Source organism: Arabidopsis lyrata (assembly GCF_000004255.2).
Source record: "Arabidopsis lyrata subsp. lyrata unplaced genomic scaffold ARALYscaffold_4, whole genome shotgun sequence".
Taxonomy (NCBI): domain Eukaryota; kingdom Viridiplantae; phylum Streptophyta; class Magnoliopsida; order Brassicales; family Brassicaceae; genus Arabidopsis; species Arabidopsis lyrata.
Genome location: NW_003302552.1, coordinates 965692 through 992720, shown reverse-complemented (window position 1 = coordinate 992720; position 27029 = coordinate 965692). Strand labels below are relative to the sequence as shown.

Below are 27029 nucleotides of genomic sequence, written 5' to 3'. Positions count from 1 at the left end.
AAATGTCGTTTAATTGCTGAACTTTCAAAAAATGGCCGTTTAATACGTGAACTTTTCATGTGGCCAGTTTAAACACGAACTTAACGTTGACCGGCCATTTTAACTAAATGTAGTCGTTGACTACGCCAAAAAGCCACACCGTTAGCAGTCACTAACTGAGCCGATAACGACCGTTTACCCTCGTTAATGAGTCTCCGTTAGACCGAAAACGACGTCGTTTTACTCTTAAACCAAACCCAAAATCGAAATCGATTTTATCCCCTTTCATAAACCTCAAATCCCTAAATTTCAATTCTTTGAGCTTTCAATCTCTCACTTCATCGTTCCCAATTTTAATTTCTTTGAGCTTTCAATCTCAATCTTCATCGAATTCTCGAGAGTGAGCTCAAGAAATGAGTTGCAGTTCTGGGAATTCTTGTGTTAAAGACGGTGGATGTGGCTTCTGTGGGTTTCCTTCGAAGTGTCATTGCGGGCTAGACGTCGTCATCTATACATCGGCGACGAAGCAGAACCCTGGAAGACCTTTCTTCCGTTGTCCAACCAAACAAGATGTAAGTAGATTTGATTTTATATCTTCTTGTGTTTTGAAAATTGTTCATAATTTGTTTGTAAATGCACAGGATCATTTGTTTAAATGGGTCGAAGATGGTGTATACGAGGAGGTTGTTGATGCTCTTCCAAAATTCTCAATCATTGACAGCCAAATAGAGAATGCCAAATCTGAAGTTGCTGTCGAGATTGAAGAGTTAAAGGTCATGATCAAAGAATTGAAGGACGAAGGAATGTGGAGCAAAAGGGAAATAAAGAAATGGAAAACGATGATCAAAGTGTGTTTAGTGAGCCTTTGTGTTGTTGTCATTGTCTTTGTTATCCTACTGTTTGGTGTTGGAGACAAAAGACATAAGTTAGTTCTTGGTTACTAGGTGTGCATTAGTGTCTTATTTGGTTTGTGTCTTTGTCTTTGGTCTTGGTTCATGTTTCTCTTGTTTGTGGCTTCTCTTGTTTTAGTTTTGTGTTGTGTCTTGTTTGTGTCGTGTCTTGTATGAGTTTGTATCTTTTGCAATGAAATGGTATTTCTGAAAATGAGAAGTTAAGAGAGAACCATTCATACATTACAACAATGATGTCATAGACACAAAAAGAAAGCCGAGTGGAAGATCATGTCATAAAGACAAGTTCAAAAAACAAAAAAGAAAGCCGAGTGGAAGATCATGTCATAAAGACAAGTTCAAACAACAACAAAAGAAAGCCGAGACGAAGCTTATGTCAGCCAACAAAAATATACCCTCACTAAGCTTAAGTTCAAACAAGAAGAAAAAAATTGAGACTAAGCTTAAGAGGAACACTGAAACCATGATGCCAATCCACCAAGTCCTTGTGCTTGTCCTTGTGCTTGTGCTTGTGCTTGGGGTTGTGCTGCTGCTTGTGCTTGTGCAGATCCATGTCTTCTATCAGGTTGTACTCTTTGTGATGCTCCACTTGATGCCATAGATCCTTGTGCTCCACGACCTGTTGCCCTTTGTCCTTCTGATCCAAGATGAACCTGTGATCCGTGTACTTGCTGATCTTGTGATCCTTGTAGAGGTTGTGATCCTTGATAAGATTGTGATCCTTGTAGAGGTTGTGATCCTTGATAAGATTGTGATCCAACCACATGTGGTTCCTAAGTCAAATGTATGAGATTAGAAGACATGAGTTAAGTGAGCTGTCAAACAAAAAAAAAACATAAGAGTCACTAACCTGATTTTTCCTGGGACGACCTCTTGGTCTCTTTGGTTGATTATTCAAGACAGTTGCATTTTTGCAACCCTGCTTGTTGTGTCCTTCTTGCAGGCAGTTAGAGCATGTCATGATTCTCTTTTCCCGGGACATCTTGTTCTTATTTTTAGAAGAGACAGAGGCAGTTTCATTTCTTCCTTTCCTCCTAGCATAGTTACTTGGCCTCCCTGAGTTGCCTTTTCTCCATGGTGGTGGCAAAACAGCCAGCCTATTTGTTCTAGGCCACAATGGCATTCCCTGGACAGGCCTTATACCCTTCCTATAAGTTTCTCGCCACCTTACCTTAGTGTAATAATCACTTACATAGTCTTCAACTTTTTCTTTTCTACCTATTATCACACAAGCCGCATGAACACAAGGGATCCCAACCATCTCCCATTTCCTGCAACCACAAGTTTTCAACTCCATATCAACAAAGTAGCCAACACCATTCACATATATCTCATGCAAATTTTCTCTGGCCATATATCTCTCGCAATTACCAACCCCAGCTATCATCTTCTCAATCTCTTCATGAGCTCTCTTTGTGAACCTTGTCTTCAACTTGTCAGCAATAAGAAACCTCTTTGCAGTTCTGACCATACATTGCCTCCTGATGTCTTCTAGCAAATCCAGTATTGGCTTCTTCCTGGCCTGTCTAATAGTCCTATTGAAAGACTCACTTAGATTATTTAGGTTGTCATTGCAACAGGTACCTATTCTGAAGAATGCTCTAGACCATGTCATAGGACTAGTACGTTGCAGAGATTCATAAGCCTGGCGATTGTACAACTTAAGCTCCTCTTGGTGATTATTGAACTCCTCTACAGTGTAGCTGCGTGCTATCTTCCAAAATAGACGTTGAAGCTCTATATCATGGTTGTCTCTCTTCCAATTATCCATGATGTGTTTTGAACATTGACGATGCTCAGCTTGTGGAAGTATGGAGTGGATAGCTTTGACAAGACCCTGCAATAAGACATAGATTACAAACCTTAAATAAAACAACATAAAGAAATCACAGAACATAAGACAAACTTGCATAAAAACTCACCGATTGTTTATCTGAAATGACTGCTAGATTTTGCATTTGACACAGCCCCAAACTTTCAGCTAGTTTTCTCAAAAAGAAGTCCCAGTTATCATCGTTTTCTATCTCCACAATTGCCCAAGCAATAGGAACTATCCTATTATCACCATCTCTGCCAACTGCAGCTAGAAGGTGACCTTTTATATCCCATTTTAGAAATGCTCCATCTATTCCTATCACAGGTCTACACGTCTTTTTCCATGATTCTTTTTGAGCTTGAAAACAAATGTAAAGACGATAAAACCTCTGCTTCTGACCAATGGCTGCCCCTGCAATAGTCTCTATCTCAAAATCCGTCCCTGGATTCTGCTTTAACACCTCTGCTTGATAATCCCAAATTCTTGCAAAATGAGCATCATGGCTTGCATGTCTAGCTTTCAGCACTTTAGTCTTGGCCTTAGCACACTGGTCTGGAGTCACTTCCAACTTGTATTCCCTCTTAATCTCAGCAGCCATCTCAAACTTGGTAAGCTTTGGATTCACTCTCAGCCTTTCCTCAAACAACAAAGCAATGGAGGACCTCTTCAACATCTTTGAATATCCTGACCTTACACATACATGCTCATTGATATATCTTTTTATTTGCATCTTATGCTTCCTCTTCTCATATGCACAATAAACTTTCCATGAACATTCAACACCTTCATCATCTACATAACAATACTTCGCAGCAACAACCATAGCTTCAGACCTATAGAGCTTAATGTCATACCTTGTCTTTAAAGAGTACATCAAAAGTGCAAGCTTGAAGTCTTCGGGAGAGTTGTAAGTTTTCTCCAATTCTAGCAAAACCTCTGGATCATCAGAACCTCTACCAGCTTCCTCTTCTCTAGCTTTGTCTTCATCTTCGTCATCAGATGACAAAGGATCTGGAATCTTGTCTTCGTCCCATATATCATCTCCACTATCCGAGTCACTACCAGCTTCATCTCCTCTAACAGCCTCTGGGAAATCTTCTCCAATGTTGAAGTTGACATCTTCTTCAATAGCTGTTGCATCATCATCGCTATCTCCACCACCTGTTGCATCAACACCACCATTATCATCATTACCTTCACCACCTGCTACATCGCAGTCTCCGACAACCATATCTGATTCGTTTCGAGCTTCAACTCCAGCATTATCATCATTACCTTCACCAACATCACCGCCTACTGCGTCATCAACAGCATCGCAGTCTTCATCACCATACACCGCACAATCATCTTCAATGTCGGGGACGGGGTCTGGTTCCTTTTCAGGATCTTCATCGTCCTCTAAGACCATGCCTTTTCTTCGTTTTCGACGCCTGCCTCGACCACGAGCTTTGTTTCCGACCACGAGCTTCGTTTTCCATTTCTTTATTTCCCTTTTGCTCCACATTCCTTCGTCCTTCAATTCTTTGATCATGACCTTTAACTCTTCAATCTCGACAGCAACTTCAGATTTGGCATTCTCTATTTGGCTGTCAATGATGGAGAATTTTGGAAGAGCATCAACAACCTCCTCGTATACACCATCTTCGACCCATTTAAACAAATGATCCTGTGCATTTACAAACAAATTATGAACAATTTTCAAAACACAAGAAGATATAAAATCAAATCTACTTACATCTTGTTTGGTTGGATAACGGAAGAAAGGTCTTCCAGGGTTCTGCTTCGTCGCCGATGTATAGATGACGACGTCTAGCCCACAATGACACTTCGAAGGAAACCCACGGAAGCCACATCCACCGTCTTTAACACAAGAATTCCCAGAACTGCAACTCATTTCTTGAGCTCACTCTCGAGAATTCGATGAAGATTGAGATTGAAAGCTCAAAGAAATTAAAATTGGGAACGATGAAGTGAGAGATTGAAAGCTCAAAGAATTGAAATTTAGGGATTTGAGGTTTATGAAAGGGGATAAAATCGATTTCGATTTTGGGGTTTGGTTTAAGAGTAAAACGACGTCGTTTTCGGTCTAACGGAGACTCATTAACGAGGGTAAACGGCCGTTATCGGCTCAGTTAGTGACTGCTAACGGTGTGGCTTTTTGGCGTAGTCAACGACTATATTTAGTTAAAATGGCCGGTCAACGTTAAGTTCGTGTTTAAACTGGCCACATGAGAAGTTCACGTATTAAACGGCCATTTTTTGAAAGTTCAGCAATTAAACGACATTTTTCCCCCTCACTTTCTTGCTTCTCTCTTTTTTGGTCACAGTTTTCTTTTTGGGCACAGTTATAATTATTCTTTTTGTAAGAAAGTAAAATTTAGTACTCAACAAAAATAATTATTTAAATTAAGTGAAACGACTTGAATTTTGTTCTATAAAAAGAAAAAAATAATTGAGGGTAAAAATGATATTCAGATATTGAGATTTCAATATTATGGGGATGAATAGGACTACAAACTTCTAATAATATCTCGTAGACAGAAACTCAACATTTTGAGTAGTAAATTAAAAAGAATCTAACTTGCACAAATTACGTAAATCGTCACCTTTCTATGTTACATTGGTTGCTAACATTCACAACTCAATAAATGAAGATTCAAATAAAAAAAGTAAAAAAAAACAAAGAGACCAATTCCCTAAAAACAGGTAAAAATTGAAAGATCATAGAAGTTAAGGATCACAATGTAATACTACAGATTTATTTTTAGTTTCAATCTGAAGTAAGAGACACGTGAACAGAGAGATTCAGGAGAGAAAGTTGAAGGAAGAGAAGAAGAACAATTAAAAGAACAAAAGTGGTCCATAGTAATTAAAGGAACACATTACAAGTTTGGTAAATGATGAAAAATTTCACTGCTTAAATAAATTTCCTACTTAAAGTAAATAAATATATGATTTGATACATCATAATAAGGAACCAAGAATGCTGCTGTATATACATTTCAAGGCTTATTTTTATCAGTTTGTTTCGTGATTGAATAAGATTTTTTAGATGAAATCGGGTTGACCCGTTGATGTCAAGCAACGATGCCACATTCGACTATTGGGATCAACTGATTTTGGATATGCAATTACCTCAGGGATTGGCAAATAAGCATAGTGAGTGTTGATTATGCCTACCGTGATTCCGCTGTATCCAGCAAACGCACCATGAACCTGTTTTTAATAAATTCATAAGCTTTTATCATAAGATTTAATGGACTAAAACAAATTGGAACATTTTTAGTTTCTACTTCTAAGATTCTATCAAAAGCGATGAGAGAGTGACTTGAAGAGATGTGTGTGTGAGTGAACTTACTGCGTTTTGTCCAAGAACGGTACAGAGGATACCATCTGAGGCATTAGCACGGACAGCGCGAATCATGTATGTTGGATCAATATACTTCACATCTATTGGAGTACTTATTTCTTTGAAATACTTCTTCGTCTATTCAAGAAAAAGAAAAAGAAGATAGATTGTAAAATCATAAGTACGCATCACTCAAAATGAATCCAAGTCATAAAGTCTTTATGAGACATATCTCAAGTCCCAACCAATCTGTTTGCTTATATCTAACCTCTTGTTGAATGTACACACCGAAATCACCAAGTACTGTGTTTCCAGATGCGTCTTTGGCATTGGTTTTCTCAAGGAAATTCTGCAATAAAATACCAAGAAACATTGACAGAATTATAACTTATGGACAAAGAACTCAAGTGGATAAAAAAATCCCTCCTTAAAATGCGATTGTATTATAGTTGTTACCTGTCCAGCTCCTTCTGCTACACAAATCACAGCGGAGCCTTTTGTTTCAATAAGGTACTTCAAATGCTTCAGTACACCATTAGGCCCATGAAGATTGAAGGGAACCTTTAAAGAAGGAGATGCATAGGATCTCTTAGAGCAAGCTCATCAATCATGTTTTGGAATTTGAAAATAATTACAAAAGTTTAGAACTTAGAAGTACCTCAGGAATCAAACAGATGTCAACTTGTCCACTTGCTAGAGAGGCTTGCATCGCGATGAAACCACTGTTACGACCCATCAGTTTTACAACACCAATGCCATGATAAGCACTATGTGCCTAATACGCAGACCATATTGGAAAAATCCCAAGTAGCAATGATTAAGTACTTAAAGCAAAGAGACATGTTAGTGAATATCCTAAATGCGAGTACATTAAAGTTACCTCAATGTAGGCAGAGTTTATAGCTCGTTGTGCTTCTTCAACAGCAGTATCAAACCCAAAAGTTTTGTCCATATGTAAAATATCATTGTCAATGGTTTTTGGCACACCAACTACAGCTACCTTTATCTTTCTTTTGCGGCACTAGAATTGAAAGCAAGATAGAATGGTAAATCAAAATGGACAAACTATATTGTAAAAAATGAAGATGCTATCTCACTAAGGAGAAAAAGCAACACAATATTCTCAAGAACAACACTTAGTTAGTTTCAAGTGTTAAGTTAACAACCTCATTGTGTATAGCGTCAGCGCCAGCATGAGTTCCGTTTCCACCCAGCACGAAAAGCATGTTGATTCCTCTCTCCTAAGTAAATTCAATATTCAGTTCAGAATTCAGAATCTCTCATCTCAGAAAGTCTTCAGGACTGAAAAAATAAATGATACCTCCATGCTGTCGACAATTTCGCTTACACTCGGGCCTCCACGTGAAACTCCAAGCAAGCTTCCTCCAGATAGATGAATATTCTGAACCACTTTCCTTGATAACTGATGATCAAGAGCAAACGATTTAAGTTAAACAGAAAAGAGAGTTCCTTTTTCTCAAAGAGGACAATCGAACAATACCGGCATTTCAGTTAGATCTTTATCCGAGAAACCTCGATAACCAAAAGGAATCCCGACAATGTTCTTAACACCATAAATCTCAAGAGTGATGACAATCTGCAATGTATCCAAACAATAATTCAATAACATATACAAATAGGATTTCACACACACAAACACACTCTCTGAGTTTCAGACAAAAACTCACATGTCTAATGACATCATTAAGACCAGGACAAAGGCCACCACAAGTGATAATCGCAGCTTTTACTTCTTCCGGTCTGAAATATATCTTCTCCCTCGGACCAGCACGGTGAATCCTAATGATCCCATTACACAATTATAAGTTTATAACCAAAAACCAAAAAAAACACAAATCCAAACTCAACAACTAACAAAATTTTACCATTGCTCAATCCAAGAACAGTCAGGATCAATGCACTCAGCTCCAGCAGAAGTAGGTGAAGAGTATCTAATAACCTAATTTCCAAAGAACCCAAAATAAAAAATTAAATCCAATTAAACCCAAAATCAAGCTCAGTAAAAAAAGCTCAAAAAAGTGAAAGTAACCTTGAGAAGAACTCTATCATTGTTATTAATGTATCCATGCCATTCTTCATCAGAAGGGTAACCACCAACAAAATCTTCCGTCGGAGACCTAAATAATCAAAACTAGAAATTTGAGAGATTTTCCAAAACCCAGAAGAATCTGAGCGTGAAGATCAAAGTAGTTATCTCTGACCTCATCTTGAGACAAAACGTTGAACGGATAGCTTCTGCATCAGGTAAGACATCAGTGATGTGAGGGATGTTGAATCGTTGCTCGAAATCTTTCTCATACTTTAATTTCCAATCTGGATCGCTGAGATCGATCGATGAAGCTGAGGTTTTGCTATGTTGAATCGCCGAAGCTCTCGCCGACGAGATTCGTGATGAGGGATTCGCCGGAGATCTCGTATTCCGGAGGATTAAGGAGGAGAGTCCATGACAAGGAACGAGAGAAGAATTGTTCTTCTTGTAAGGAACGGAGGAGATCCCGGAAGTGATCGCCTGAGAAAGAGCATCCATGGCCAAGATTCCGATCGGATCCTTTTGCTTAGTTTTCTCAGTCAATTGAGTTTTTTTTTTGGAGGGAGTTTTTGACAATTTTACAAAAAAAAAAAAAAACACAACAGTGAGTGACAGAAGAGACAAGTTGTTTTAGATCTCTCTCTGTACAGTACTTGGCTCTTTAGATTAACGAACAAGTACGAAACAAGTGATCTTATTCGAATTTCTTCTGTGAATTAATTTCGAATTTTTAATTAGTGATCTTGGGAATAAACCCTAATCAGATGCCTTAGTATTCGAAGTCGAATCTGATTCGACGAAAAGAAAATGAACTTTTCAATCTCATGGTTTGCGGAAGTCAAAGGAGTTGTGTATTTTGACTTTGATAACATCACAATTCACAGTCATGCTATTTTTCCCAACTCTGGTGTTTGTTGACTTAGAGGTGTCAGACGGGCCGGCCCGCAATGGGCATTTAAGTTTATGAGACCGCAACGGGTCAGCCCGCTAGGACCGTTGGCAAAAATAATATGTTTAGGCCAGTCCCGCTAAGCCCAACGGGTTAGCAGGCCGGCCCGCGGGCTTAGTTTTAATATTTTTAAAGTAATTAAAAAAATAAAATTAATTTTTAAAATTTGAAATTAATAATTTTTAAAATCTTACAATTTTATACATTAAATTTTGTTATATGTTTATATATTTTACATATATATTTTCAGAATTATGTAAAAATATTTATTTATTTATATTAATTATTTATTTTTATTAAATATTTGTAGCCTACGGGCCGACCCGCAAATCCGCAGATAAAATCCGAAAAAACCCACAATCCGCCTGGGCTTGTCCGCGAGGCCCGCTATTATATGGACATAAAAAAATGATGTCCAAGTCCACCCCGCCGTGGGCTACTTGGACAAAGCCCGCAATCCGCCTGGGCTTATCCGCAAAGCCCGCTATTTTACATAGAATTTGTTTTCTATTTTTTGTAGAATATATAGGAAAAAATAAGAATATGTTTTCTAACTATTTTAGAACATGAGTAAATGTTAGAAAATATATTCTAATTTTTCTAAGAGAAAGAGCAAAGTATAGAATATGTATTCTAACTACCGTAGAAATTAGCATTCTAAATAAGGTAAAACAGAAATGCGTTCTAAATTTTGTAGAACATGTAAAGAGCGTAGAATACATTATCTAAATTTTATAGAACATATACAATATATAGAATACACATTTTAAATTCAGAAGGTGTGTTCTAAACTTCGTAGATCATATTTTACTCATCCAAAACGGCATTAAAACGACATATTTTCGATGTTATAAGTATCCTCATAACTTCTTCATCATTTACCTACGAATTGTTATGAATTTTATTTGAAAGATTGGTTAAATCAATTACAAAGGGTAAATTTGAAATATGTGATATTTGGTCATAGAATGCGTAGATGGACAATAGTTTAATTATTTATCCTTAATTTTCAATTTTCCCTTTAAAGGGAAAAAAAGAAGAAAAAAAAAAAAAGGCTTTGGGACTTTAAGAAAACTTAAAGTAAAGAAAACCTAATTGGCAAAAACAAAACTGGAAAGACTTTAAATATGTCTTAAAGTCTTCAAAGCCTTGTGCCAATCACCCTCTAACAATAGTAGTCTGTCGTAATTATTTTAGCCAATATTTTCTGGGTATTACGAAATTGCCTCACAGCGTTTAGTATTGACAAATTTGCCCCACATATTTTAATATTTACGAAATTATTCTTAACTTTTTATATTTACGAACTTGCCCCATATTTACAAAATTGCCACACAACTTCAGTATTCATGATCTGCCCCGCAAAGTTAGGTACTTACGCATTTGCCCCGCAATTTTCGATAATAACTCCCTCGAGCCTTGATTAAAACAGAAAGGCTCAAGAAGACGACAATGACGGAAAACAGAACCCTTCAAGGAATGTATGGAGGTCCTGATCCTATTAGTCTCACTAATGTTTCTCCATGGATCATGAGAGAGTGAAGAAGAAGATGAAGAAGAAGAAGATGATGATGATGATGATGAAGGATGATGAATAGAAGATGAACAAGATGATGGATTGATAGTTATGAATCGAAGAAGAAGAAGAAGGTGATAGTCATGAATCGAAGAAGAATAAGATGATGATGCATCGAAGAAGAAGAAGAAGTTGAAGAGTAATCGAAGAAGATGAGGAAGGGGGAGAGAATAATCTGGCGGCTAAGACTATATTAGGTTAATGTTTTTTTGTTCTTCAATTAAATCTCGGTTAGCCGAACTTAAAGAACAATTCTTGGGTTCACTCCTAGGGGTGAACCTATGTATTCACCTCTTTTAGTTTTAGCCAATCAAATTGTCATGTCATATAACACTTAATTAGATATTAAAAAAATAAACAAACAAATAAAATCAATTAAAAAAAAAAATCATTAACAATAGGATCAATTTAATTAACAGAGTCGTTGTTGAGAAAACAAATTACCACAGTCGTGTCTTTTCCTTTTAGGTTTTTGATTTCGTGGCCATTGTTACGTGAACTTGGTGGATAAGTAGCATTAGCTTGGTATTAGAACCTTCATAATTCTTGAATTGTTCTTTACTTGATGCTAATTGTTTTGGATTTGGACTTGAGAGTTGATTTTAATTATGTGGATCATTACTTGGTGAGTAGCTGGAGAGATTGTGAAGAAGCCTGTTGAGAGGAAACAAAAAAGGATTATTAAGAACAGAGAATCTGCATCATGTTTTTACCAAAAAAAAACAATTGCATCACGTTCACGAGCTAGAAAACATGTTCAGAAGTTGACATTGTGTTTTAGTTAGCTAATGTTCTGTTTGTTTGTTAGTTGATCTAATAATAACATTGAAACTTGCAGGCTTATACTCATGAATTAGAGATCAAGGTTTCAAGATTAAAAGAAGAAAACGAGAACTTCGGGGCTAAAGGTAAAAAAAAAGCCCATCTTTGCAGCTTGTTTCATGATATAATGTCGTTTTAGATTTAATAGTTTTCTTTAATTTGATTATAATAGCAACACCTGCGTAGCAACTTCCGTAGCAACTTTTTTTTTTATTTTGGAGTCGTAGTAGCTTTTGTTTATGAACAGTTTTGGCATCATCATGAAGGCATTGTTGATTTTGGAGTCGCAATAACTTCTGTAGCTATCACTACAAATTTCAGCGACAACCTTCTTCTCTTAGAAACACCACTTATGTGCAACGTCTTCTACTCAGCGAGACCCTCACAGCGCTGCCACTGTCGTTTTTGCTCCGTCACTACGACGAGTAAAAGAACATGGCTAAGCTAAGTCTCATAACGAGAGAGACACATCATTTGCTAATTAAAACATATATATATAGCAATGAAGGTCCATGAGTTTTTCAATGGGTTTTCTTCAACGTGCATATAATTGGGTTGAAGACTATTGTGGTTTGATTTAGTTATATCTCAGGAGCTTGTTGAAGAAATCTGGATATACTTTGTGCTATATGAGCAACCCAAATCTGAAATGCTGAGCGAAGCTACCCATGTTCAAGAACTAGCGGATGAGTTGCAGATTCCATCTTCTATTTGATCGGAATCTCAATGGGTTCATACTTTGTTTGTAGTCTTGTTCCATGTTCCATTCTATCGGAATCTCAATGGTTACATAATTGATAATTTGTGTTTTACATCCACTAGTGAATAAGAATGAAGATGATTTTGGGTTGTACAACTGATAATTTAGTTTCTGCAATGAATATGATTTTGGAACTTAACTATCGGTATATTCAAATTAAAGAAATCGAACCGATTTATCCAAATTTTGAAAACTCAGGGTCATAATCGTAAATTCAGATGCTGATTTGTTTCGAAAAAATCACATAAATAGCTGTGGGCCTCTCTGCTCTCTATTTCGCAACGGTAACTTTTCTCCTCCCACAAATAAACGGTCAGTGAGAGTTGAAATTTCAAAATTCAATTCTTCAAATCCTCTTTGAAGAAAAAACGAGTTAGGGTTTTATGGAGAAGCGATTATTGTTTTTCTATCTTCTTCTGATTCTTTTCTCCGATCAATTGAATTACGTCGTCAATGGCGTCTCTGATTCGTTGGGTCAATTCAAATCGAGAACCTAGGGTTTTGATTTTGGATCGATGAGAATCTGACTGATTGATACAAGGATTAAAACTTTTCTATTGGTTTGAATTCGGATCGTGTGATAGTCCTACCAAATCGAAGAAGGTACGCAATGTTTTTCGATCTCTCTCTCTCTCTTCTTAGTTAATTTGGGAATCTAGGGTTTTGGATTTGGAATTTGCTTTCTTTGATTTCTGTTCGAATTTAGTTGTTTGATGGTTTTGAGATCTTTTTTTATTGAGGTAATCGCGTACTTGTTCAATGGTTGGTGATCGGAGAGTTTTAATGTTCTGAAATAGTTGAACAGAGTCTACATCGAAATTTCTCTCTTATTTGTTGAAATTGATGAGTTTAAATGGTTAAAAAACTAACGATTTGGAGAATTTCCCTCATGTCCATGTTTTTGACTGTATCGTTTTGGGACTAATCAATATGAGTCCATCACCGTCTTTATCTGTGATTTTGTGAAGATTAATTTGAAAAAAATGGTTAATTTAAATCTATGTGAACACATACATTGATTATCTCAGATATATACATTTCCGAAATCTAATCAGTCTTGTGGTCATATGATTCAGGCAACCAAGTGGCAATTCATATCTCAATTTGGAGAAGAAATGAGGGGTCGTTTCTCCTGCCTCATGCAGATAATTTTGAGGTCTGATTTTGTAGCCAAGAGCATATGAGAGGTCAGATATCTCTCTCTCTCTCTCTCTCTATTCTCATGTCTATTGTGTCATGCATAGTTTCTCTGGATCATCTCAACAGGTTATTTTTAGTTGATTAGCCGAGTTGTCTTGGTTTGTTTGGGTTAGTCACACTATTTAGAAACACGCACGTTCACAGACACACAAAAAACACAAATGCACTCAAACTCAGAACACACCCAGAAAAAACAAAACTCAAACACGACACAGAAACAAAATTCACATCACACGCAACAAAACTCTAAACACACTCCAAACGCAACTAAGCCCAAACACAACATAATACAAGAAATAAAATATAGCACAGCACAAAACTAGACACAAGAAAGAAAGAAAAACATTAACTTCACGGTTAATATATTTTTTATTGGTAAGAATTTTGAGATTCTGTTGCCAAGTCAATTTCAGGTGAAGTATCTTTCTCTTCTCATTTTCTTTCTTTTCTTGGTCTCTAACAACTATTAATTATTTTTATTGGTCACATTGAAGTTTAGTATGTTTTGTTAGCAGTTTCGTACTTTGATGATATTCCAAAAGAGAAATTCAAAGCCACTACAAACAAAAGCGGTGTCCTGCATACGAAATTTATTTAGATATCAGATATGTTTCTTCCATGCTTCCATGTGAAGGGAAGATCCGTGACTTTTCAGGTGAAATAGCTCTCTTCTTTTTATCATTTACATTGCTTTATACAAATTTCTTATCAATACATACTTCACTAATAAAAACCAATCGCAAAAACTGATTTTTATCATAATTAATAAACATGTTCAATATTTTAGCTGTGGACATTGTTTCCTTGTCAAGATTAACAGAAACAACAGGTGCTAGCAAAGCAGTCGAATCCCGACTTGGATCAGACTTCAAAAGACCATTTCCAGTAAGTTTCTTCATAAGCATTATTTTTGTTGTTTAATTTTACAGTCTTATGTACTTAGTAACTGCTATTAGAATGGTTTTGTATCAAGATGGAGGATTCTTAAGCTGGAAATAACTAAACTTAGGAGAGTGATTCAGTTGCCTCGGAAAAAGAAAGGATCAAGTAGATAAACTATCTTCATCTCTTCTCTGAGTTTTTGTAGTTTTTTTATGGTCTTGTGTATACTGCTAACATAATGGTTTTGTACCAAGATGGAAGATTTTTAAGCGCAAAAGAACCAAATTTAAGAAAGCCATTCAGTCTCCCCGAAAGAAGAAGGGTCAGGTAGATAAACACATTGATACAATGTTTTTCTGCAAATGTCTGACGTGTTTAAGTGATCTATAGCTTGCAGGAACTAAAAAAGCATATCATAGTTCTCTACTAGATCTCGATTTCCAAGGTACAGTACTAACGAAGTCAGGGATTGTATCTTAGTTGTTTTAGATTCTTTTGCATATGAGACGACCAAATATATTCTTCAGTCATAAGGTGACTAAATTCTTCATCTCTTCATACAAAACATGACATTCTCTTGTTGTCATGTATATTATTTCAGATTAGCTACATTCATCTTTTACTCTATGATGTTTTCTTACATAGTTTCATATTGTTTTACTGGTCTCTAACGTGTTAATTCTTAGTGCCATTAGTAACAAGAAGCCATTTACAAAGTCTACAGTGACAAAATATGTGTGGAAGTCGAAACTAACACAATCGAGATTTGTCTATGGTTTTTATTTAGGGATACAATTTGCGAGAATTCTCAAAGAACAACAGAAAACAATCGTAACCAAAGATGGTGTTCTTGATTTTATTGATGAAAAGAATAGTTTGATCGTACTAGAGTTTGATCGTAAGAGAAAAAGATGTTTGTGCTGTGAGAGCTTTGCATAATGTAAATTCTAGAGTGATATTGCCTCCCCTTCTGCGAGAGCCTTGAGTCTCTTACCACCCCCTCTCCAGCGATATTCTCGGAAGATTTTCATTTATCTTGAAGTCGGCTTAGAATATCGCAGATTTTGGGATAATTTCCTTATTCTTCGGAGTTTCTTGGAAGATTTCCCGATTTGAGTTGATCCTTCGAGATTCTTCCCTATCATTTCCAGGTCTATCGGAAATGATCCTTTTTTTTCGGAAATGATGCCTTGCTTGGAAATGGTACTTTGAAGACGAATATTTACTAAGTCTTTGCCTCGGGCGGTTGATGATTTCGCCTCGGGTGTCTTACGGTCTCGCCTCGGGTGATTCGGAGACTTCCTGGTGTTCGGCTCGGACAAACAATGTGACATTATGCCCGAGCCGAAATATTTGCCGGGCTCGGGTATTCGTAGGAGGAACGGGCTTAGGAACCCGAACCGTGGATGGGTTCGGTCGTTCGGACGTCGAAAAGAATCGGCTCGGTTGACTGAATCGTGAACGGGTTCGGTTGTCCGAGTCGGGCTCGGGTATTGGATTGACGGGCTCGGGTACCCAAGTTGGTTGGCAGTCCCGAGCCGGCAGTGAGGATATCCGAACCGATCCGTGCGGGATTCTGAGATGTTTGGTCAGAGTTCCCCGAGCTGATTTGGTGATAGGTCCCGAGGCGTTGTCATAGCTCGGACTTAACGCGGGTGGAATCCGACCCCAACAATATGTAAGGCTAAGCTTGATTTTATTGTAAGTGAATCCATTGTTATAAATTTCTAATTGCATTTATTTAGTTTCTTGCTTCCAAACTTTTGTTTACATCTTGATCTTGTCATTTCGTTTTGATCAGGTTTTGAAACACTGTTAAATCATATTTCTGCCAAGATGATGGTTGGATTCTCTTTTCGACATCTTAATGCGTTTCAAGTGAGATTATTTTCAGTTGGGGGTTCTTCGTTATACAGCATGATCCATCAAGATTAAAAGTAGAAATTTTTTGCAAGCAGTTAGATTTTGGCTCTGTAAGACTCTTACCAAGTTGTTGTTTTTTTTATTGTTTGTTTATTGTACATTCAGGTAAAATTTTGGTTCAGTAGGCAAGAGCAAATGACGGGTCGTGTTTCCTGCTTCATGCAGATATCTTGGAGGTCCAGAGAACAAAATTTCGTAAGGTGATTTTGTCGCCAGGAGCATGAGAGGTCAGATATCTCTCCCTCTATTCTCATATCTAATTTGTCATGCATAGGTTCTCTGGGTCATCTCACCAGGTTATTTTCATTTGATTAGCTTGTTTTGATTACTCACACTATCTGAAAATACACGCGTTCACAGACACGAAAAACACACAAATACAATGCACTCAAACTCAAAACACACCGAAATACAACAAAACTCAAAACACTACAAAAAAAATCACATCACACGCAACAAAACTCAAAACACTACAAAAAAAATCACATCACACGCAACAAAACTTTAAACACTCTCAAACACAAGAAATAAAATACAGCACACCACAAAACTAGACACAAGAAAGAAAGAAGACAATAAATAACTTACGATTAATATCTTTCTTTTTTTTTTATTGTTAAGAACTCTGAGATTATGTTGCCAAGTCAATTTCAGGTGAAGTATCTCTCTCTTCCCATTTTTCTTTCTTTTCTTAGTCTTTTACTACTATGAATCATTTTGTTGGTCACATTGAATCTAATTACTTTTTATGCTGCTCTAAAAGTGAGATTCAAGCGAGTACAAGCGAAAACAGTGTCCTGCATACAAAAGTAAAGGGGTAATCAATATATTTACTTAGATATGTTTCGTACTGTGATTTCTTGTGAAGGGATACTAAGAGTTTTAAGGTGATGATTCAAAATCCAAGAAAAACACTAAGAGTTTTAAGGTGAAGTTTCTCCATTTCTTCTCATCTACTTTTGCTTCATTCACAATTATCAAAATGTTCAATATTTCAGCTGTAGACATTGTTTCCTTGCCAAGATTAACAGGAGCAACGCAGTCGAATCCCGGCTTTGATCATACTTAGTAAGATTTCGAGTAAGTTTCTTCATTAGCATTAATTTAGTGGTTTCATTTATAGTCTTATGTATTTAGTAACTGCTATTTTGTATCAAGATGGAGGACTCTTAAGCTGAAAATAACTTAACTTAGGAAAGTAATTCAATTGCCTCGGAAGAAGGAAGGATCAGGTAGATAAACTGTCTTGATCCCTTTTTGTAGTTTTTTTTTTTATGGTCTTGTGTATATAGTATACTGCTAGCATAATGGTTTTGTACCAGGGTAAAGGATTCTTAAGAGGAAAAATAACACAATTTAAGAAAACCATTCAGTCTCCCTGAAAGAAGGGTCAGGTAGATAAACACACACTGATCCAATGTTTTTCTGGAAATTTCTGACGTGTTTAAGTAATCTATAACTTGCAAGAACTAATCAAACATTTCATATTTCTCTTTTAGATGTGAGTCCATGACAAGGAACGAGAATAGAATTCTTCTTCTTGTAAGGAATGGAGATCCCGGAAGTGATCGCCTGAGAAAGAGCATCCATGGCTAAGATTCCGATCTGATCTTTTGCTTAGTTTTCTCAGTCAATTGAGTTTTTTTCTTTTTTGGAGGGAGTTTTTGAAAAATTTACAAAAAAAAAAAAAACACACAACAAGTGAGTGAGAGAAGAGAGACAAGTTGTTTAGATCTCTCGCTCTCTATACAGTACTTGGCTCTTTAGAAACGAACAAGTACGAAACAAGTCTAACTTCATTTTGTCTGTAATTTTTGTCATGCCTGTAAAATCTTCTTCATCAAAATTAGTGGTTAATCTTATTCGAATTTCTTCTGTGAATTAATTTTGAATTTTTAATTAGTGATCTTGGGAAAAAACCCTAATCAGATGCCTTATCCAAGTTCAATCTGATTCGACGAAAAGAAAATGAACTTTGATATTTACGAAATTGCCCCACAACTTTCCATATTTACGAAATTACCCACAACTTTCGATATTTACGAAATTGTCCCGAAACTTTCAATATTTAGGAATTTACCTCACAACTTCAGGTATTTACGAAAGTGCCCCAAAACTTTCGATATTAACGAAATTGCCCCACAACTTTAGGGTATTTACGAAATTGCCCCACAACTTTTGATATTTACGGAATTGCCACTCAACTTTCGATATTGATGCAATTGCCCCTAAACTTTAAGTATTTACGAAATTACCCCAAAATTTTCGGTATTTATGAAACTGCCCCACAACTTTGCTAAAAACTGCTTATATTAGATTCTTGAATTCTTCAACAGAGAAACTAAAAGGAACTGCTACTGAATGATGAATTACAATTAAGCTGTCCTCTCGTAAACATATTAAAAGATAAAACATTTTAAATTAAATTTAGACAGTTTCTGTAGCAAATTAAGATTTGGAGATTATATTTCACGCAGAATAATGTAAATCTGAGTCTTCTGATATGACTAAGCAATAAAAGTTGCAGACCAGCAGGCTTTTATGGTCATCATTCATCCAGTATGTATCACACCGACCGTAAAGCACCAGCTTGCAAAGAATCTTGCAGAGATGTGACGGCGCCTTCGTAGTTTAAGAAACCCATGAACCAGAACTCATGATTGTCTACCGAAATCACCTGTATGTACTTCTCTGCAGGATTGACTATGCTTGTTGATGGGTTCACTGCTTTAAGTTGATGTAATGGGATTACTACCTATTTCAGAAGAAGACACACAGTGTTCATTAATGATCAATGTAGCAGTAATCTTATTGCAATGAATAAACAGTTTAAGCTAATGCAATCGTATCGGATGGTTTCGAGGAAACAAGAGATGAGAAGCTGATGCTATTGTATTATTGACTCTCACAAAAAGTCCATGGATTTATGATTCCGGTAACAACTTAAGAGTAATTTTCAATCCTAATGAATCACTCTACGGCAGCTCCTTAGTTGATGCTACTAACAAACTATAACGAAACATTGTCTTAAGCATTGACCAGATAACCAGCCAACAGATTTCGAACAGTTATGGTCACTGAAGTAATAATATGGTGTCTTCGAAATGGTTATAATTCTGAAATGCAAAGATGTAGGACACATTACCTTGTAATAGCTCCATTCGGTTTGATCACCATTTTTATAGGAGAGAGGATTGTCACTACAGTAAGCAAGTTTGGCAGTTGATATATATACAACTCCCATAACTGGGCCAGCTGATGTTGACAAGTAACATGCAAAAGAATTTAGCAGTTGTTCTTCAGGAACTGTCTCAAAGGTTTGTCGAAATATCTTCTCATATCCTCCTTCTGCAAAGACCTTAGTACTCTGTGCAATTCTTCCCATAGCAGCATCCGCAAAACTCGGAGCAGTTCTCACTGATTGAAAGAGAAGATTATAAAAGACATCAATCAGATAGCTTGAATGTCAAATATAAGGGTTATAGAGTTCACACAAAAACACTCTAACATAAATTTAATTTTGTAAACTTTCTTAATCCCCCAATTTCAATATGTTTAGCTAGTTCTCAGACATTTTTACATTTTCCCTCAACCTCCATTGCTCAAACATTCAACAAACCACCAAGAACATCTCTTGATTAGAGTGGTAATTCGTCAGTCCGCCAAAAGGCTTTTTGATTTCAAAACTAGGAGCTAATTCCCTACTAGTTAGACTACATCACGAGTGGTTATTCAGACTCTCTTATAAACACTTTTCATGGCCTCATGGGTCAAGGTACAAAGTTTGACAGACTCAAACTTGGAGAATCTTCTTTTTCAAATCCAAGCCAGATTTGTTAATTACTATGATCACAAACTTGACAATATCAAAAGATCATCCTCTAAAACTGAGCAAATGTGCTATTAATCTTGGTCTGGAGAAAAATCGAAGAGGAATGATCCATGTACAACAATTGTGATTCTAAACTGTTTATGAAGATAAACCCAAGAAAAATTTAGATATTTCTTACAACACAATATGATTCCACAGCTAACATAGTCCCTTAACTATTCTAAGCAAGAAATCAAAAAGATCAAAGGTCATTGTCTTTTAATGTACTGACTAAAGACTGACATTCAGGGGAGTGTTCCGTTTGTAATTATGAAATTTATCAAAACAAGCCAGTAAGAACGTCCCATTTTATAGCAACAACATGTTGAAAAGCGATCAAGAACTGAGAAATCATAAAGATAAACTTGAGCACTAACGAATATGATGATATTTACTCAGTCCTAAAACCAGTAGCAAACTAAACACCAACATACAACAAAGGAAAATGAGTAGAACAAGCTCCTTTTAACAAGACTCTATGAACAATTCTTGATTCCCCTGAACTCTAAGCATTGAATTTGATTCCAAAATGATATAAAAATCGAAAACTTACGGTGTTGCCATGTGTTGCCGGCAAGGCTCTCCGTCTTCTTTGCTGCTTCTGCAACCTTCTTTCCCCATCTACCAAGCACTCCTTTCACAGACTCCATCGTATCTAATCCAATTCACAGAGAGAGAGAGAGAGAGAGAGAGAGACATCACAAAAAGGTAATTCCAAGCAATACACAATCTCACCGGTACGAATCACAATTCACTACACCATTTACACTCTTACCTTTCAACGACGCATCTGACGACGTCTCAGCCGGAGAACGAGCAATATACGGATTAGATCCAGCCGAAGAAGACGATGATGCAGCTTTCTGATCCGGTTCCTGAGACCCAGACACCAATTCGGGGCTCCAGTGAACGGATTTCTTCGATCCAGACGATGTTCGACTCGGAGCTTTCACCGGCGTTGTATCGCTCCCCTTCGATAAAACCTCATCGGACAAAGATATCTCGGTGCTCGCATCCTCGACGACGCTCAGCGATGGATCCTTGACCGGAACATCAGTCTTCACTTCGGTATCTCCCTTCGGCGGCTCCATCAATTGATCTCCAAGGACGGATCGTGGCGCGTACGGCGGCGCGTGAGATAAACGGCTTGTTTGAGTTTGAATTCTGCAAGGATCGAATCGTAATCGTTGCCTTTCCTTTTTTTTTCTTTGGTAAAAAATAAAATTATATATATTGTGATATGTTTGATTTTTTGATCGTATTTACTATATATACCGGTAAATACGTATTTGTTTCCTACATTACATATGATGATAATTATGGTACGTTTGATTTTTTTTTTGTTAGACAATTAAGAGGTATGGATTAAGATTTGAGATCAATAGGGACATGAGCACAAGGGTCTATGTTTTTCTATGTAACTAGTGTCAGATTAGTTTCTTCTTTGGGCAAATAAATTTTTAATCAAAGATATGGAACATTTGATGTTTTTAATTAAAAAAGAGGTTCAATGTATGCAATATATTGGGTCTGAGGAGTAATACGAGCGGTATAGACTTCATACGTTCTTCACCAAACTACTTACAGAGATTTGATGAGCGGTTAAAAACATTAAATCTACACAGAGACGAGATCTTTTTTTTTTCACACTACATTGTCATGTATCACTTGGTCATTTTTTATAGCCAACAGAACCAAATTTTCATACTTACATGTGAATTTTTTAAACATAGGGTATTCTTTAGAGGTTCAACATGTTTCTAGATTACATGAATAACTTAAAACAATGAATAACTCCCCCTCTATCTTGGAATTTTCATATGTTAAAACTTAAAACTAATAACTTTGTATGCAAGTGAAAATAAAGCAAAGCTACTTTGGGCTTGAAAAAATAAGAAAAGTTACGAGGTCAGGCCACATCCACGAAAAGCTAGAAAGAGAGGCCTTGGTAGGCCTCGTCCAAACTTCTTCTACAAATCAATTTAATTAAAATTTCTTTTTGGTAAGTTTTTAATATATTAATTTGGTCAAAGCTGGCAGGAAAAAAAAGTTTCAAATGATAATTTTATTGAAGAAGATACAATGCATATTAAGGTCAAAGCAAGAGTCTAACAATTTATTATTCAAGGATATAAATAATTGTTAGGTAGGTTCTTATTGAAATGATAACTAAGCAGTTCACACCGTAACAATGATAGCTGTAGAATATGAGAATGCGCGTTTGCTTGACTGTTTCGTTGTAAGTTTGTAACAATAATGGCCACCAAGTAATCTGTCACTAGAATATTGCAACAAAATTAAATAAAAACATACTAATATATAACTTAAATGATCTAGTAATTATTTTTTATTTATCAACTAAATTAACATGAAAATATGACAGCCTTTGCCAGCCCTTACTCGTATAATCAGTCCAGATAAACGAATATATATAATAAAAAAAATTCAACGGAAACGATTATAATATACATTTAAAATAATTAACAGTTGACAAATTTGATAAGACATACTATGAATCTGAACTATAATAATGACCCATTTTTCGTATAATGTTAATTATTTACTTGTAACGCGTCATGTCCATGAAACATATAAGTCAAAAATCGTGTTAATATTAAGCTGACATTGTAACGCGGTTAACCAAAAAGCAAATTACACACAGTCAAATCATATCTATTAACAAATATAAACACAACACGTGTCAATATTAACGAATCTCAGAATAACCTCGTTAAGAATAAACACGTGGCAGAGATCTGTGGATCCGTTTGGTGCTCCTTCGTGTAGATGATTCTTCAAGAAAACTTCAAAAACTCAAACACGTCAAGTTAAAAAAAAAAAAAAAAAGACAGCAATTATTTTTAAAACCGCCATTGAAAAGCTAAGCCATGTTGTATTTTTGTATGTGGTTCGCATGATTAGTGTCATACCAATAATTAATTAATTATTTAATTATCCCCAACCATCGGGTATATATAGAACTCTTCTCTCATTGTTCAACACCATCAACAAAAACAAAGAAAAGAGTTTAAAACATCAAACAAACAGAGTTTCAAGATTCAGACAAAGAAGAGAGATTCTAAAAATGAATTCTAAGGCAATGCAAGCTTTGATCTTTCTTGGTTTCTTGGCCACTTCATGTCTCGCTCAAGCTCCTGCACCGGCACCAACCACCGTTACTCCTCCACCAACGGCACTTCCTCCGGTGACAGCAGAAACACCTTCACCAGTTGCTTCACCACCGGTTCCAGTTAACGAGCCAACTCCAGCTCCAACCACTGCTCCTACCACTTCTCCAACAACATCTCCGGTTGCTTCTCCTCCTCAGACAGAGGCTCCTGCTCCTGGTCCCTCCGCTGGATTAACTCCAACTCCAGCTCCAGCTCCAGGACCAGACGGTGCCGCTGATGCACCAAGTGCCGCCTGGGCTAACAAAGCTTTTCTTGTAGGAACAGCTGTTGCCGGAGCTTTATACGCTGTCGCTTTGGCTTAGAGAGCTTTTGAGTTTGGTGGATTTGGATCCTCTGCTTTCTATTACTGTTTTATCTTAATTACTTCTTCTCGTTCATATTTGTTATTTACTTCTATTATTATTTTGACGTGGACACATGTATAATTTGTTGGGGTTGAGATGAACATAGAGACGAGATGGTGTAATATCTATTCTTTTTTATAAATCAAAATAATTCTTTTAAATTTACTTTCGCTTTGTTATGTATTTCCAATAACAAAATTAAAGAGCGTAGATGGGTCGTTGTAAGCATGCCCGTCCCTTCCAAGTAACATGTCCGAAATCATTTTAAGAGCGTAGATAGGGCGTTGTTGTCGATGACTCGTCACACCCGCCCTTGGAGGAGCTTTCTGAAACTTTAAATTGCCTTCAACATGAAATGAGAAACCCAGGAACGTTTGGACAATGAGAATATGATGCAGAAAAAAAAAAAGAAGGGTTACAGACATTAGGCCTGGGCACGAAGCGGATATCCGGAAAATTTGAGATATTCGTTATTCGATTCGTTTCAACCGAATACTTGATTCTGTGATTTGCTTTGATCCGAAAATTTCCGGATATTCGGAAAAACGAATATCCGGATTTTTTTGTAATATTTGCGGATATTCACTTCGATACTTCTGCACCTATTAAAACCCTAAAAAGCTAAGCGCTCGCATGTAAAACTACGAAGAATAAGATACAATTTGGAAAAAAAACATCGTCGCAAGATTCCAACTTCTTATTTTTAAGGGATATTGATTTTTTTTTTCTTTAATAAATTCCACTTCACTAATAAAAACTATTAAATTGTGTCACAAACACAGGTCCAAAGGATAAAAAAACTGAGTTTACAAATACAAGCCAAAAATATATTATGATATGCATATATATCATAAATTTTTTACCAAAAAAAAAAAAATATATATATATATATATATATGCTAATATATATAAAAAATACGGATCGAAGCGGATATCCGACTTTTAAAAAATCAATATTTGTTATTTGCTCCGGTTTTTACGAATACTACATTTTCCTATTTGCTTTGCTCCAAAATTTTACGGATATTCGGATTTTTCGAATCGAATCAAAACGAATACCGAATCGAAACGGATCTAACGAATATTTTGCCCAGGCCTAGCTGACATTAACTATTGTATTGGTAATAACTAAGCCTTTTTCTCCCTAAAGTTCTTGTGTTCTTTTCAAGCTTAAAATCTTTTAAGTTTTTTTCTACGTGGACGCTAGTTCATGTTGCTTAGGTCAAAATATCTTGACATGGATTGGAAGTCTCATCATACTATGTAAAAGCCATGTACATTATTTAAAAACAAAAAAAAATCAGAATCCCCTTTATATATAATCAAAAGATTTTTTGTTTAGATAGTTACACATAGTAAAAGAAGGTTTTGAATCTAATTCTTTGGAATGAAGTTTTAACCAGATTTGAGTTATTATGTTGACTCTGCTTGATAAGCTCATATGTGATTCCTCTGAAATTTTTGATAATGACTAGAAAGAAACATAGTAGAAGAAACATCAATATTTGTTTCTACTTTCTAATGTGAAAGGTCCACAAGAATTGAGAAACAAACTCAACATACTGACAAAAGAAAATAAATATAGAATTAGTAACTTGGTATTTCTCTACAATTACCCCTATTTTAATTTGTGTGAAAATAATTCGTGTTTTCAAACAAGCAGTGCGAATAATTTACTCCTCTCTCACCTACCAGTGTTCCATATCACTATTAACATGGATATACTACAAGATATGGCAGCTAACAGTGATGCACTCATAAGCTGTTGTCAATTGAATGATAATACATTGCATTTGAATAATAAAGATGTTCTTTCTGCTCTGGGAAAGCAATGAGTGATCGTTAACGTGGTTCGTGGGGCTATAATCGATGAGGAAGAAATGGTGAGATGCTTGAGAGAAGGTGAGATTGGTTTGGTGGTGCTGGTTTGGATTTTTTGAAGATGAGCCTAGTGTTCCTAAGGACCTTTTTGAATTGGATAATGTTGTTTTCTCTCCACAATAGCTTTTATGACATCGTCAAGGTGGAAGTCTTGAAGAACTTGGGTAAGTTTTTAGTAGGGAATATATTTTTTTTCTTCCAAGAAATACCATTTTATATATAAGATCAACTTAAAAGTTACACATGTGCCTTTTAAAAGATCAACTTAAAACTTAAGTTTTTTAGTAGGGAATCTATGTCTTCCTTTGCACTTGTAATATATTGCAAGAATGTAGGAATCACATATTTTTGTGCCAGCCTAGTTTTTCATTCCCATATAAAACACACTGCTCTATATACTGCACTTTATTCGCTATCAAATCATGGCCGGTGTGCTTCGAGATTCTCATGTCTCTACAAACGATAAGTTTGCGGATGCCTTCACCAAACTGCTACCCCGTGCGCGTCATCAAACACCATGTTCCAAAATTGGAGTCACACGAATACCTCCATCTTGAAGAAGCATATAACAGATATTAGTAAATATGTGTGGAAAGTCTATGTCATTAGCTTTTCTCTAGTCTCTCTTTATAAACCTATATATTTGTACATCTTACTTCTAATTAGAAGTTCACATATTTGCTTAGTTTTCAATTGTAGATGGCAATTCTAGCATCTTTCTGGTATTTCTCGAACTCCATTTCTGTTCGTCAACCAACACAAGCTCATTAGTAATAGCCCATTATCTTCTAGTGGGCTTGAAAAGAGGACTCGCACATCTTTCATCAAACTCCGATTCATTCAAACATCATATTTTGTGGATCCTAAATTCTTCTTTATCACTTCTTCATATACATTTGGGTCAATCTTGCCTACTACGAATTTAGGAAAGTTACTTCAAACTTTTGTGGTAACTCTGCAAACTAAACAAAGACAAAACAAAATGATATATATTTGAGAATGTTTTTTTTTTCATATATATGAATTTTGTGTAGTTCGATGTTGTTTTCTCTAACTAAACTATCTACACCGTGCGGCATGGTAAACGAGAAACTAATCTTTGATACCAAATAATTTAGCCGACACAAAATATCTTTACTTTTAAAGTTAATTAGGATGGCATGAAAGTTTTATGAGGTCCTTGAGAAAAGTTTTCAGATATGAAATATGAATCATATATAATTTTGGACGTATATTAATATGTATGTTAAAAGGGAATATAATTGTAACAAAAGCCTTGATGATTGATGAGTAAAAAGGCAATGAACAATAACAGCTAACTTTGCCCATGGAATTACCGACCAAAAGTTCAGACAATGGGATGTCACACTTCCATTTTGCTCCCTCTCTCTCTTAGGAATCATAGAAGAAAAGAAACAACTAATCAAACACCAAAGAACGAATAAGATTAGTTTCACTATATATGTATGTAACTTTGAATTTACATATCTTCTTTGCTAAGTATTTTACATCAATCTCTTTAGGT

The 27029-nt window shown here is 36.0% G+C and overlaps 5 protein-coding genes and 1 long non-coding RNA gene across 29 annotated transcripts; 4 read left to right on the top strand and 2 right to left on the bottom strand.

Moving 5' to 3' along the window:
* Positions 1 to 243: 243 nt before the first annotated feature.
* On the top strand, positions 244 to 1083 carry LOC110228914 (uncharacterized protein At1g43920, Chloroplastic-like). The gene is made up of 2 exons (XM_021027235.1): positions 244 to 551; positions 621 to 1083. The coding sequence occupies exons 1-2, from the start codon at positions 393 to 395 to the stop codon at positions 921 to 923; spliced, it is 462 nt and encodes a 153-aa protein (XP_020882894.1). The 5' UTR covers positions 244 to 392; the 3' UTR covers positions 924 to 1083.
* Positions 1084 to 5604: 4521 nt separating this feature from the next.
* LOC9314686 (ATP-dependent 6-phosphofructokinase 5, chloroplastic) lies at positions 5605 to 8870 on the bottom strand. Its single transcript, XM_002878573.2, has 13 exons — positions 8278 to 8870; positions 8106 to 8193; positions 7942 to 8015; positions 7744 to 7855; positions 7557 to 7652; positions 7377 to 7478; positions 7222 to 7296; positions 6936 to 7076; positions 6714 to 6830; positions 6512 to 6616; positions 6324 to 6404; positions 6065 to 6193; positions 5605 to 5922 (listed from the first exon to the last, which is right to left on the bottom strand). The coding sequence occupies exons 1-13, from the start codon at positions 8601 to 8603 to the stop codon at positions 5755 to 5757; spliced, it is 1614 nt and encodes a 537-aa protein (XP_002878619.1). The 5' UTR covers positions 8604 to 8870; the 3' UTR covers positions 5605 to 5754.
* A 3492-nt stretch (positions 8871 to 12362) lies between these two features.
* On the top strand, positions 12363 to 15118 carry LOC110229384. 10 transcript variants are annotated; one of them, XR_002332787.1, is made up of 5 exons: positions 12363 to 12815; positions 13289 to 13399; positions 13928 to 14621; positions 14685 to 14739; positions 15082 to 15111. XR_002332787.1 is itself a non-coding variant. In XM_021029386.1 (5 exons), the coding sequence occupies exons 1-5, from the start codon at positions 14031 to 14033 to the stop codon at positions 14722 to 14724; spliced, it is 339 nt and encodes a 112-aa protein (XP_020885045.1). In that variant the 5' UTR covers positions 13833 to 14030; the 3' UTR covers positions 14725 to 15075. The 10 variants fall into 10 exon arrangements, 1 of the variants encoding a protein (XP_020885045.1); XR_002332784.1 differs by lacking the exon at positions 15082 to 15111 and having other exon boundaries at positions 13928 to 14067; positions 14225 to 14297; positions 14386 to 15075; XR_002332781.1 differs by lacking the exon at positions 15082 to 15111 and having other exon boundaries at positions 13928 to 14067; positions 14225 to 14297; positions 14369 to 15075.
* Positions 15119 to 15356: 238 nt separating this feature from the next.
* Positions 15357 to 18085, top strand: LOC110229385. 15 transcript variants are annotated; one of them, XR_002332798.1, is made up of 6 exons: positions 15357 to 15995; positions 16096 to 16267; positions 16383 to 16444; positions 16839 to 17297; positions 17376 to 17611; positions 17717 to 18085. It is a non-coding gene; the product is annotated as an uncharacterized LOC110229385 (long non-coding RNA). The 15 variants fall into 15 exon arrangements; XR_002332801.1 differs by having other exon boundaries at positions 16096 to 16444; positions 16839 to 16871; positions 16981 to 17297; XR_002332793.1 differs by having other exon boundaries at positions 16096 to 16172; positions 16323 to 17297.
* A 457-nt stretch (positions 18086 to 18542) lies between these two features.
* On the bottom strand, positions 18543 to 21307 carry LOC9316513 (GLABRA2 expression modulator). The gene is made up of 4 exons (XM_021029762.1): positions 20864 to 21307; positions 20642 to 20743; positions 19363 to 19634; positions 18543 to 18972 (listed from the first exon to the last, which is right to left on the bottom strand). The coding sequence occupies exons 1-4, from the start codon at positions 21177 to 21179 to the stop codon at positions 18784 to 18786; spliced, it is 879 nt and encodes a 292-aa protein (XP_020885421.1). The 5' UTR covers positions 21180 to 21307; the 3' UTR covers positions 18543 to 18783.
* Positions 21308 to 23006: 1699 nt separating this feature from the next.
* LOC9316512 (classical arabinogalactan protein 2) lies at positions 23007 to 23788 on the top strand. The gene has a single exon (XM_021029977.1). The coding sequence runs from the start codon at positions 23174 to 23176 to the stop codon at positions 23579 to 23581; it is 408 nt and encodes a 135-aa protein (XP_020885636.1). The 5' UTR covers positions 23007 to 23173; the 3' UTR covers positions 23582 to 23788.
* The last annotated feature ends 3241 nt before the right edge of the window (positions 23789 to 27029 follow it).